General features: G+C 36.4%; 1 protein-coding gene across 1 annotated transcript; it reads left to right on the top strand.

The window, feature by feature from the left end:
* Positions 1-7,313: 7,313 nt before the first annotated feature.
* On the top strand, positions 7,314-12,806 carry LOC306990623 (uncharacterized protein). The gene is made up of 3 exons (XM_079597730.1): positions 7,314-7,666; positions 8,250-8,792; positions 10,750-12,806. Exons 1-3 carry the CDS (start codon positions 7,492-7,494, stop codon positions 11,169-11,171), a joined length of 1,140 nt encoding a protein of 379 aa, XP_079453856.1. The 5' UTR covers positions 7,314-7,491; the 3' UTR covers positions 11,172-12,806.
* The last annotated feature ends 117 nt before the right edge of the window (positions 12,807-12,923 follow it).

The raw sequence follows: 12,923 nt of genomic DNA, 5'->3' as shown, positions 1-12,923 counted from the left end.
TGAAGTGGCCAGGTGTATATTTTATTCTGGTGTGCTTAACGTTATCGCTACTGTGTAATAGTAGCCTATGCTATTCACCAACTAACCATATTCAATGCGTTCACAGTCTCTTTCACTGCCATCATTTATAGTAGCCTATTCACAAACTGTTTGCTTAAGCGTAGCATTTTCTCTGTATGTCATCATGTCAGTATCAGTATTTGCTTTCTACCGTGCGTGCACAAATAAAAATGTCACTGAACTTTTGCTGTGTAATTGTAACAATGAGCACTCAAACACACCAAACCAACAATTACATTTACATTTTACATTTAGTCATTTAGCAGACGCTTTTATCCAAAGCGACTTACAACTGAGGACTACAGCAAGCGAGTCATCGTGAAGAAGCAAAAATAACGGAAGAAGTGCTCAAAATACAAAGTTCAGGCATTGCTCAGAGTAGCATAAGCCAAACAAGGGAGGATTAAAGGAATTACTTTTTTTAGAATTACTAAAAACACACACAAAAAATGATTTTGCATGGGTACTTTGCACTATCAGTAATGATAAACGGAAGCTCAAGCATGTTTGCTTGACGTGCGAGAACCAATGTTCATTCTCATGTTACGCAGCATGTTTGAGCTTCAGCAAAAACCAATGAGGTTAATTATCGTGTGTTACGCAGCATGTTTGAGCAAGAACCAATGAGGTTTGTTCTCACGTTTCAAAGCAGGTTTGGTTGAGCTTCTGTTTATGTTTGCTGATCAATGTGAATAGCCTAAATTAAACATGTTCATCAAATAAAGTGAGTGACTCTTTGTTTTGACTAAACAATTAAATTTGGACTAAACACTCAATTTTACACTCAACAAAGGATTAGTTTTATGATCTCTTTATGAACTTTTTGAAGCATCAAGTGGTAGTTGCACAGCTGTCAAAGGAGAGAAATTGGCTCAGATATTATTTTTTTTTAAATCTTTGTCTATGTTTCGAAGATGAACAAAAGTCTTACAGATTTGGAACAACACGAGGGATGGTAAATGATGACAGAGTTTTCCTTTTTGGGTGAACTATCCCTTATAAATGTTTGTTTCTCTACAACCACACAACTGTCTTATATTTTGCTGTTCCAGATGTCATGTATTCCTTTAAATTAAAATAAAATAAAAATGACTTTTCATGATCATGTGGACATGGATTAATAATACATGTCAGTGCCAGTCCACATTGTTTAAAATAAAAGGACAGCCTGTATATTTTGCCATATGTAAACAATGAGTAAATCATTTTTTTTAGGTTTTTCTGTCGTATTTGACACGTTTAGAGACAAGTATGTTAGTGGTGACAGGAAGGATAAAGGAATGTGTAAATCATTTAGGTAATATCACATAAGCATATGGTGGAGAACCATAATCTATCAATGTTTTTTTTTTTTTTGCCTCAATTAGATACTGTCAATGCTAAGTCCATCACTGTATGCTTATGATGCGGCCTATACTATTTTACTAACTATTTTACATTTAGTGGATAATAATTGAACAAAATGCAGGATGCAATTGAATGTTGGTCCTGGAAATGGGGATTCAGATTCTTTGTTAGCAATGAAAAGGGTAGATGACCTGAAATTAAAGTTATATGGGAATGTAGGGGGAACAATGTGGGTGTTCTGTTTTTAAGTAAAAAAAACATTTGACATGGGCCGGGCCACATGTAATGTTGCCTGACAGGAATAAAGTAGCAGGGTGTAGACAGAAATTCCATTAAAACAGTATAGGCTATGTGCGGTTAGATTCAATTTAGACTGGATGTGCAGGTTATGGATCAGCATAAAAAAGACTGGATTTTATATAAGCACAACAGACCAGATGTGTTGTTGAACTTTTAGAATAGGTCCAGCTTCAGCACTGCAAGTATGGGGAAAATAAAACAAGGCAAAAAAGTATGGGAACATAATTATGAATAAATGTACACAGACATAGTATATTCTAAGAAAATATTGAGAGGGTGTCGGGAAAGGGATCCCAAAGGTAGGCTAGGTCAAGTTTTTGGTGGGTGGGGAACAGCCTGATGGAAGAATTTGGTGGCATTCAAATTTGATAGAGACCATAGTGGCAACATAGGTATCATTTTCAAAAACGATATATACACGTTTTTTTATATATTTAGTTTTTGTATCCCTGTAAGAAATATCACTTTACATTTCCAAACATTTCTTTTACCATTGTATAGCTACATTTTTGTATTCTGCGTCTCAGAAATCACAGCTTTGACAAGAGTGATATAAGATAGGCTAGGCTACATCATACACATTTTCTACTGCTTGGTATGTTAGTTTAAATGTTTTAAACCATTGTGAGATATGATATGTTTCTGTCTAACTCCCTCCCAGTCCCAGAGATGGCAAACATTTCTATTCTTTATAATGTGTTCACATTTGCATTTATGCATATTAAAAGTTGTTTCAGCAATTTTCAACCACTGAATATTTTCTTTCAAATTCTATATTCTAATCAGCTATTTCATATAGAGTCCTTAGATTGTGGATGATTGTCCTGACAAAACTATATAGGCCTAAAGTCTGCTGGAAAAAATACATTACACGCAAAATACAATACACGCCAGGAGCGGTTCACAGCCGAGGAGACCGACATTCTCGTCAGGACCGTAAAAGACAGAGAAGTGACTGTATGTGGATGGGAGAAACCCACCCAAATAAGCTTTGGTTAAACAGGCGTATAATCATTTGGGTAAATGTGTAAGCTTGATTTATGCCTAATTTTTTACATCTTCATGGACACAACAATGATTTCCCTCGTGTGTTAATATTTTTCCTTGTAATAATGATTTGCAAAAATGAAAACTGCTGCATCCGTTTAGATTAGAGAATCAAAGTGTATGTGCGTTGTTCACACGCCACATAATGGCCAAGCACGCGCACATAAAATAGCATATGACCAACGCGCAACACAAATTGTTTTTTGAAACTCCAAAATAGCACCAGGGAGCGTTTGCGCCGGAACACGCCTCCTCTTTTCGCTAAACCATCCCCGGGAGTGCAAGTTCATTCCCTAATTTGCCAACGTGCGTCTGTGGAGGGAAAAGTCCGCTGTGCGCGGGTGCAAAATAGGAATGATACATGCGTTGGTGTACAAAGTCAATTGCGCTGGGTGCAAGATAGGGCCCATTATATGTATTTTTTTCGCCGCTAGGGGTCGCTAACCTTTTACAATAACAAAGGCGTAGTTTGAAGACGCAAAATTTCCTGCGGAATTATGGAACTTGTCGTCAAGCCGATGGATCTAATAATGTTTATGGATGAGTGAATACATTGATGTTTTTATCATGGAAGCAGGGCGCGATTGCTAATAAGACACAAATATCAGCGCCACACACAGTCCCACGGATATTAACGTTAAGGAATAAGGACATTTAATTCTACCCAACTACCCGCAAGTGCTGAATTAATACTCACAAAGGTCAGTTTACGAATTAAACTTGTGAGGTCACTTGGTCTACACTATCACACTAAACTGCATTTTATCGAATTACTTTTGTGCCAATAATAATGAACGTAACTTTTCAAGAAACTAATGAAAATATACATTGAAACTGAATAAAATATCTTTGAAACTGAAAAAGAATAAATCGCAGGCAAAAAATTTTAACTTTGTTTTTTGTTTTTAATACACTGCATGTTTTGCTTACTATATTTCTTTCGATGATCTGAACTTACAAATGTGCTTACCGAGTTTTTATTTACACTTCTGAAGTTTTTGTTTACGCTCCCTGAGTTTTCGTTTGCCATTCTGACACATAGATATCGTGGGGGCGGGGCTAGTAGCAGTGTGTTCTCATTGGCTACAGAGTTTTTGATTGACAGCTTCTTGACCTGGAAGTGAAGACATCAGTGTTGTGTTTACATATGTGGATGTGAGCGTCTGTAAGCGCAGCTTTCTATTTAATTTGAGTGATATTAAGTTTATATCTGTATTTATTTGATGCTACACTATATTGTTGAGATTATTTCTTATAGAAGGAATAGTACAGAGGAATGATATCATTAGTCATCGTCACAATCAGGATACTGGATACTCGTGGTAATAATAATGGAAAAATTTGCACTTCAAATGAACATTTCTGAGAATTAAACAGAAATTTATTTTTAATATTTAATACTCTTTAATAATAAATATATGTTCAAATTCAAAACCTAATACTTGCAAGTAATTATGACTGAAAACATCCAGCAACTAGGGAATACACAGCCTTGGATACATGTTTATATATAGGCAGGGGTGCACATAACTTTTTCAGTGAGTTACTCAGGTGAGGACCAGGAGATGGTGTTTGGTACTCACCCCATATGTAGCGTGGCCACAGCTGTCAATCATGACGTCACATTTCCATTTTTATAGCATAAAAAAACTAACTAAAACCAAACTTATAAAATAAAAATAAATGAACACTTAAATTTACATCAGCGTGAAAAGAACGACATAAAACGATAGAAAAATTTATTTGAAGTGTTATTTGATTGTTCAGATATATGTATTTGTATAAATTAAATATAATTAATCCTTATTAAAGGTATTAAAGAGCAGTGAATTTTCTCTTTTTATTTTGTTGTTTGATCAATATTAAGTGTACAGAAGGCATTAGGTTTATTACGCACTGTCACTTTAAGAGTGTGCAGATCCAATTGCACTGATGCACGGTCAGTGTTGCCAACTTAGCGCTTTTGTCGCTATATTTAGCGAGTATTCAGACCCCTCTAGCGACACATTTTCAAAAAAGCGACTAGCGACAAATCTAACGACTTTTTCTGGTGTTATTGGTGACTTTTGGCGACTCTCTGATGTGAAAGCAAATATCGTTTTCTCAACAGCGGGTGCTGCCGTGGGTCCCATCCGCGTCCCAAAGCACTCACAGGCGGCCCAGTCCTCGCGCAGCAGCCGCTCCCAGCTGCAGTCAGAGCAGGAGATGTTAACCCCTCCGCCACATGAATCGCGCATGTGCGGGATTCATGTACCAACTTAAGCCTTTGTTGCTATTTTTAGCGACTTTTCAGACCCCGACTTTTTTGCTTTCTCCCTGCCGTCACTCACTGTAGCTGCGTCTACCCTGTTCATCTGTTGAGCGCACGGCTGCTGACAGACGTGAATGAGCAGTGTTTTTCCACAGACTTATCACTTATCTGCTTTTCTTTGGGTTTTTATTTAAAGAATTTAGTTGGACCATTTTAAGTTCCTTTCTTTCTTGTGCTTATTACTTAATAGACTATCACTAATATCACAGAGCTTAGTTCATCCGGTTCCCGAACTCTCAATTCAGATAATTTTCCACATATGCCCATAGGCTATTTTTTTTTTTTTTTGCAGACCTATAGGCTATCATAGTCGTTCTAGCCTATTGTCTGACAAAAAAATATAGGCTATAGGAAATGAGAACAGCTTTATTTTTCATTTGGCTATATTATATTATATTACAATATATTAAATACAGTAGGCCTATGTGAGCATTAATTTAGAGAGAAAACACATTAGGCAAGCAGAACGCAAGTACGACGCGATGACGTCATGAATATGCTAATGACGTATGACGTCATCTAGCGACATTTAGCGACTTTTAGGGAAGGCGTTAGCTACTTTCCTCTGAAAATAGTTGGCAACACTGTGCACGGTACGTTCTGTAAAGACATAACCGACTGTGTTTACGTGAATACTCTCCAAAACGGACATTTAGGCATAATGTTGTGTGTATTTGTCCATTCAGACGCGAAAGAGAGCTCGATTCAGTCCTTGCGCGCAGCGTCTATGTGCGGGGCTGCACGCTTCGGGTCGTGTGTGTGTGTGTTCGCACAGAAAAACATACCGAATAAAGCTGTCTTTCGCGTCGTCACTCTTATTCAGATCTATCCATTTGTCTGCTCTTCTCTTTCTCCCAGACGTTTACATTTTTTAACGATTTGAGACATGCATGAAGCGCATGTCGACTCGGTAGATCAGCACGTTACAATTCAAATGTGCGCATCTTCCACAAACGCAAATCAGTTCTGACTGGATCACTTCCCCAATCGTCCCTCCCTTACATTTCCGTCTAGTTTTTATTCGTCATAGTGGTCGTCATTTAAAACAAGGTTTTTATTTAGTTATCGTCTCGTTTTCATCTGTGAAAAAATTTAATTAACACTTCCTGATTTTTGTCGCGCATGCGTACCTGCGTACCAGTTATGTGCACCCCTGTATATAGGGCTATACAGCCATCTACTGGTTACACAACAGTATTACAGATGATTAATGGTGCATGACTCAGAGGTAAATATTTAGTACTGTAAAATCCCTTAAAACATTTATATTCAAGAAATTAAAAGTCTGTGGGATATTTTGGGATATTGTAAGTACCAAACTGCAGGAAATGTACTGTGCAAGTGCTTTTTGGACATTTTATTACAAAACTATTACATATTGTAGCTTTAAAGCCCCGCACACTTTTGGATTTATCTGAATATAGCATTTTTTTTTTAATTTTTTTTTTAAATAGCCTATACACTATACACATTGTTCTGTTGCTCACCCCATATGCTTCACTCAGAGATAATCTCACCATCATCAAATCTGGAATTAATATGGAATTACACGAAGAAACAGGAAAAACAGATTAAATAAACTTTGGCAAGTGGCAACAGATTTTGCAGAAATCTACATGCAAAGAAGGCAGCCTCGACTCAGTGCTCAAGGGTGAAGCCAAATCCATAATCAAATCAGTTATAAAAAAATGGCAAAGGGAATGGGAGGCAGAATTTAATGCAAGACACTACCATAAATCTCAGAAGAATGTGAGAGGGGAAAAGGGTTACTTCATGAGTCTAAACAGAAAGGGAAGAAGTGGTCTATACCAGACTTAGACTAGGACATACAGGACTAAATTCCACGTTGCATATAGTAGGAAGGGGTAATGGTGCATAGTGTGTCAAGAAGACAGAGAAGATGTTAACCATGTACTTTTTACTTGTGAAAAGTATAATGATAATAGAATAATCTGGCAGGAAATGGAAGGGGAGAACTCTATTCATGAAATTCTAGAAAAAAAGGGCATGACAAGGGAGAGACTTAAAGCTTTATTTGTTTATCTTTATAACACTGGTTTAATGAAAAGAATATAATTGCCCCCATTTTTTTATTTTTTTTTATTTTTTATTAATAGAAGCCTATACTCTATGGCGTTCATGGTATTACACACTCCTGTACAGTTGGTTGCGGTATAGCCTACTACAAAAGAGTCATCTCTGCCAAGAAATAGAAGAAGAAGAAGAAGAAGAAGAAGAAGAAGAAGAAGAAGAAGAAGAAGAAGAAGAAGAAGAAGAAGAAGAAGAAGAAGAAGACGACTCAGTGCTCCGTTTCGAAAGGTGGCGCTAATGTTCCCAATGGTGTTAGTCAATCGTCGTTACACAGAAGGAGTTGCGAGACGGAAGAAGAGTAAAACGTAATAGCTTGAAAAACAAAAGTGTCCACGATGGGACTAGAGTCTATTTATTCGTTTATGATAACGCGCATGATGGCAGTAGCCGATGAAATATTCGACTCTGTAAAAGACAGTATACTTGAATATGAGAAGGAGATAGAGCGTCTAAAGCAGGAGAACTGTTCTCTGAGGAGCCGAAACCGCAGCTGTGCAGAAACATGCCATGGTCAGTAACACATTCACCATTATAAACCAATAATAAACAAGAACTGAATTCCCTTTATAATTACCTTCTTAAAGAGAGATATCCAATGTATTAACAATATTGATGTCATATTCCTTCCTATAGAGAACAAACCTACCTTGGTTTTACAATGTTTTAATTTGGCATGTTTTTTTGCAATACCATGCTTTTTGGTCATGAAAAATAATAGTACCATGGTATTATTTGAAGTACCTTAACTGTTCCAAACAACGATCATAAATGCTGTAAAGATATTTATTAAAACCAACATTTTAATTTGGTTATTATTACATTGTTTTTAATGTAAAGGCGAACAAACGAATATTGTGAGTAAAGACAGACTCTTTAATCAGCTTCTCATTTTAATGTTCTTTAAAGTAAATTTATTAGAGAAGTCCATTTGATTTTCGAAAACTTTACCAATTCCTCTTGTTAAGAATAAAATACTTCCGATTACCGAAGTAAACTGGGTTGTGATCTGCATTTCACATTAACTTGAACCTTGCTGTTTATTGTTTTCCTGTTTTTACTGTTGAAAACTTATCTTATGCCTCATGTCACACAGATACTCCGAGAGATGGATGTCTGCAAGGTCAGACGGGTTCAGAACTGTCAGAAATACGAGTAAAGTTGGAGGTTGCCACTGTGATGCCCCATGAGCCTTTGAGTCACGCTTCTCCTCTTTCTGAAGCAGTCACAGGGCAGGAACACCATCAGTGCCTCTCACTTCTGCCAGAGGGGATCCCGAAGAATGAAGATACACAGTCATCAATCACAGTTAAGTCAGAGCTGTGTGATAATCAGGCCAGTGAATCGAACTCATCTGCAGTGCAGTCTGGCAGCGATTGTCATGTTGAACTTAAGCTAGCTGAACAAGAACCGTCGTCTCTTCAACTTGAGCTTGAAACCTTTGATGAGGTGTTACAAAAAGCAAGGCGAAAACAACAGAGTGCATTATGCAATATTTGCAGCAAGTCTTTCAGGAACAATGGACATTTGCGGAAACACATGTTAGTGCACCAAAATGAGAGACCTTTCTGCTGTGGTTCATGTGGGAGGCGTTTTAAAACGAAATCCAGCTTGAAAGAACATGAGAGACTCCATGCAGGTGATTATCGCTACAGCTGCCCAAGATGTGGAAGGGGTTTTTCTCGATCAAATCATGTCAGAAAGCACCTTAAGGCAGCTTACTGTCATAAGCCTTAAAAAAAGTATTTAAATTTTAATGTTTTATTAGATATACTGTATTGCAAATTAAAATATCAAAACAAATATCTGAGAGAGAACTCTGCTTTTCTTCTGATGATGTAATGTAATTATATGAAATATTATTTAAAATAGTTGTATTGCTTTATGCAGCGCCTGTAATTCCAGACAAGTTAAGTAATATACTTTTAGATTCCCTTTTGATGTGGTCCATACGAGGTTCTCAGTCTGGCTCCTTGCGTATATTATATTCTACACATTTTCAAAGGTTAAAAAGCAAATGTGGGTCACATGGCATGACGCTGCTAGTTTTTCTTATCCAACAAAACAAAGGTCAACAATCCCTTTATTTATTCAACATCACTTATAAGCAATACGAAAATTAGTTTCTAACCATTACCGCCCGCACCCACAACGTGTGTGCAAACATTCTGTCGCAGCTTGTAGAAACATTAGGGCTATGCTAAACGTTCAGAATAACAGAGATAAAACATTGCGTTTAATTAAACTGACCATAACATAAAGTAATGCTAGCACCACAAATGACAAACTCATTCGGCCAGCTTGTTATTAGCCTTATAAAACTATTATCAACTGTTAAAAATATATTTAAACGTATATGAAACAAACAACACACAAACACATCTAACCATAACAGTTAAACTCTAGTAACCTAACAAGGCACACTATTTAATTGAATCACTTATAAATGAAATAATAAACAAATATATATGTTAAAAAGAGAGAAAAAGATATCACTGGTGTTTATGTAGCCTAGGTAAAATGATCATATAGCAAAAAGTAAATAAATACTAAAAAACATTAAACGTACTTAACAAATGAATTAAATAATGAATCACTTTGCCTAGCCTGCTATGGAGGAAGAGAATGTTAATGATCGACTACGGTGAACTTCATTTGTTGACTCATTTCTTGTTACGCGGTACTGTGGGACCCGCTTTTTTGCACTTCCACTCTCACCGCAGCAAAGGTAAAACTGCCCTCTCCCACGAGATTTGCGTTGGGACTTGGTACTCGCGGGGATCCCAATCCCAATGCAGCTCTTATATATTATGCATATATTATATGATCTGCCTATGTTAACAAGACTGGACAGGAATTACTGTCATGGAAATGCTAATGCCCTGCAAAGTTGATTCCAAAACTAAAATATAAAAGGTTTTCTGGTAGTTTCCGTACTTTCAATGTAATAAACACAACAACTTTGTAAAAACATCTGTGTTCTTAACTAGTCTAATGACTTGTTCACATAAACCTTGAAAAATCACACACAAGTTTGCCTCATTTTAATTTAATCTTAATTTCAACACACAATTTATATTAATTAAACACTTCATTGTCGGATTAATGCACAATTAAATTCTGTACCACAATGGGTGAAGTGCAAACTGGCTTTGTTGAAAACCTAGCGAGCTGCCATAGTTTTTAGGCAGCATCCTAACTGAAATGTAAGCATGTGTGGCATGGATTGCCAAGCAATTATTTGAGCATCTTTATCATGGAGATGCTGGTACCGTATAATCTTTATAAATTATAATGAAGTATCATGGTGAAACAAGAAATTACAGTAATGCCTCTGTGAACCACTAGGTGGTGGCAATATGCTAATATTGGTGTCTCCATCTTGTGTGAAAGAAACAGAACTTCTACTAGGGTGAGACGCTATCAGGGTAGATTCAGCAGAATGTAATCAATCCCTGAGGTATTGAATGAAAGATAAAGAGGATTTCATGAATGAGAGATTTAGTCCAAAAAATGCAAGTAATTTGCCAACATTGTGTTTTTAATTGGTCATCATATTTGTAGACTTCGTTACAATAACATTTCTTTTCCTACAGAAGGACAAGCAGAAGATCGGTCAGTAGAACCACTGGACTCACAGCTCTCCCATATGGAAATAATTCTACAACCAGACAGTGTAAATGTGGACACAAACCCACAGCACTCTCCTAAATTAAGTCTTTCTGATAAGGGCACTGGAAAAACTCACAGGAAATGTGACAGGCCAATCAAGCTTCGTCAGAGCATGAACAACGACATGCGTTTGCCACAAAGTGATCGAAAACACCCCTGTTCATTTTGTGGAAGGAGATTCTATAAGAGATGTCATCTCATAGAGCATTTAAGAATTCACACCGGTGAAAAACCATTTGGGTGCAATAAATGTGGAAAGTGGTTTGTACAATGGAATCAGTTAAAGGCACATATAATTAAGCATCATGATGGAGATATGTCACAGATATCCCAAAAAAAAGCCTAAATTTGTAAAACTGGTTTTGTGATCACCACCTCAAAAGAATTTAGAATAATGTTAGTTTTTAGTAATATTTTATGTTCTACAGAGACTTTCATCTAACTTGTGGATAGGAAATGAAATTCACATACTTTTTCCACACATAATTTCTGTCATTAAAGGAGCTTTCAAAGTGATTTTTTGCACTTGCACGGACGAGGGCCGTGAGAGAACGGCGCGAGGCCGGTGGCGTGATTGCTGATGAGCGACACCTGCGCGACGCACTGGTCTCGTATCTCTCACGGAGGAGCGGAAGCATAAAAGGTGGAGCGTCGATCGTGAAGATCGAGAGAGGACCAGGCCTGGACTATTTTGTTTGTTGTTTTGTGTTATTATGTGTGGCGGGAGTCGACCGTGAGGGGCTGCCGTCTTTACTTTCATTTAGTATTTGTTTATTTATTATTAAAAGTCTTTAAATGTTCGCCAGTTCCCACCTCCTTCCCACAACAACGAACTGTTAAACACACACTGACTCACATGGGGACTCGTGTTTTTGAAAATTGAGGTCCTCATGAAGAAACAAGCTTATAAATCATACATATTTAGTTTTTTTTTTTTTTTATTAAACTGCAGAAAATGTACTGTGATGGGTAGGTTTAGGGATAGGGTTTGTGTAAGGGGATAGAATATAGCCTACAGTTTGTACAGTATACAAACCATTACATCTATGGCGAGTCCCCACAAAGATAGCAAACGAAGAAACTGAAACAAAACTAAACATTACACTCTAGATTTCCAAGTGCCCGGAATTGGTTACTTTTTTATATAAGGGCTGTCAGTTCATCTAAAATGTAATCAACTTATGTGGCATCAGCCTGTGCCAAGTTTTGATGTAGCATAATAAGTAAATTATTTATTGTCGAGTTGTTATTAAAATGTAATCTTGATTAATTTGCGTAGGCTAATTGTTTAATATAAAGCGTAAAAATACGATCAATAAATCATGACAACATGTTTTTACATTACTTTAACTTATCAACATAAGATGAGCAATTTTCAACTTTTTTATAATTTATTCAAGACTCAACTCAAAAAGTCAGTTTAATATTACGTTTAAAATTATTTATAAAGACAAGTTAATTGTACTTACAAATTTAAGGCAGCTTAAAAGTTTACATGTGCATGTACAATCATGCATTCTAATTGTCATTACCAATTAAAATATGGCACAGTCTGTTTCAATAATTTAATGACATACTGAGTATTTTATCATGTGTATAAGCACATAAGTATGTATACGTATACGTGCATAAGAAAAATCTGGTGATCTGGAAAGTCAGTTTGCAATCATATCAATGTCTGCACATCTTTCTGCATATTACTAAAAATGTTACTATAAGGACCGATTGCTTGCTTGGATCGATTGCTCCTATCTGCCTTGCTGCTGGTTTGCGTCTGTATGCTCCAGCTTTCTGCTTTGAATCTCTACTATTACTCCATGTTTTTTATATTACTAAATAACTTTTTTCTTCTTTTGCTTTTGTGTACGTTATACTTTGTTTTTGATAACCCTTTGACCTCCCTGGCTTATTTGTGATTTGTCCATAGACTTTATTGATGTACAGAAGATGTTGTTTCCTGCTGTATGTCCTATTTTTTAATTAAAAATGTAAAAATTAAATATTGACAGAAAAACTTAATATATATATATATAGACAGGATGGGGGGAAAATAATTACATTTAAAAAAGTTGCCTTTAAGAGGAAAATGTTTTTGCTC

This window comes from Phoxinus phoxinus (assembly GCF_949152265.1).
Source record: "Phoxinus phoxinus genome assembly, chromosome: 22".
Lineage (NCBI taxonomy): Eukaryota > Metazoa > Chordata > Actinopteri > Cypriniformes > Leuciscidae > Phoxinus > Phoxinus phoxinus.
The sequence above is the reverse complement of the archived record's forward strand: the minus strand, read 5'-3'. Positions and strand labels throughout refer to the sequence as shown.

Bases quoted from the DNA above. Each gene is read 5' to 3' on its own strand.
- LOC306990623 (XM_079597730.1), top strand. From the start codon at position 7,492: ATGGGACTAGAGTCTATTTATTCGTTTATGATAACGCGCATGATGGCA. The intron at 7,667-8,249 runs GTCAGTAACACA...CATGTCACACAG, and splicing joins CTGTGCAGAAACATGCCATG to ATACTCCGAGAGATGGATGT. The intron at 8,793-10,749 runs GTGATTATCGCT...CTTTTCCTACAG, and splicing joins ACATGAGAGACTCCATGCAG to AAGGACAAGCAGAAGATCGG.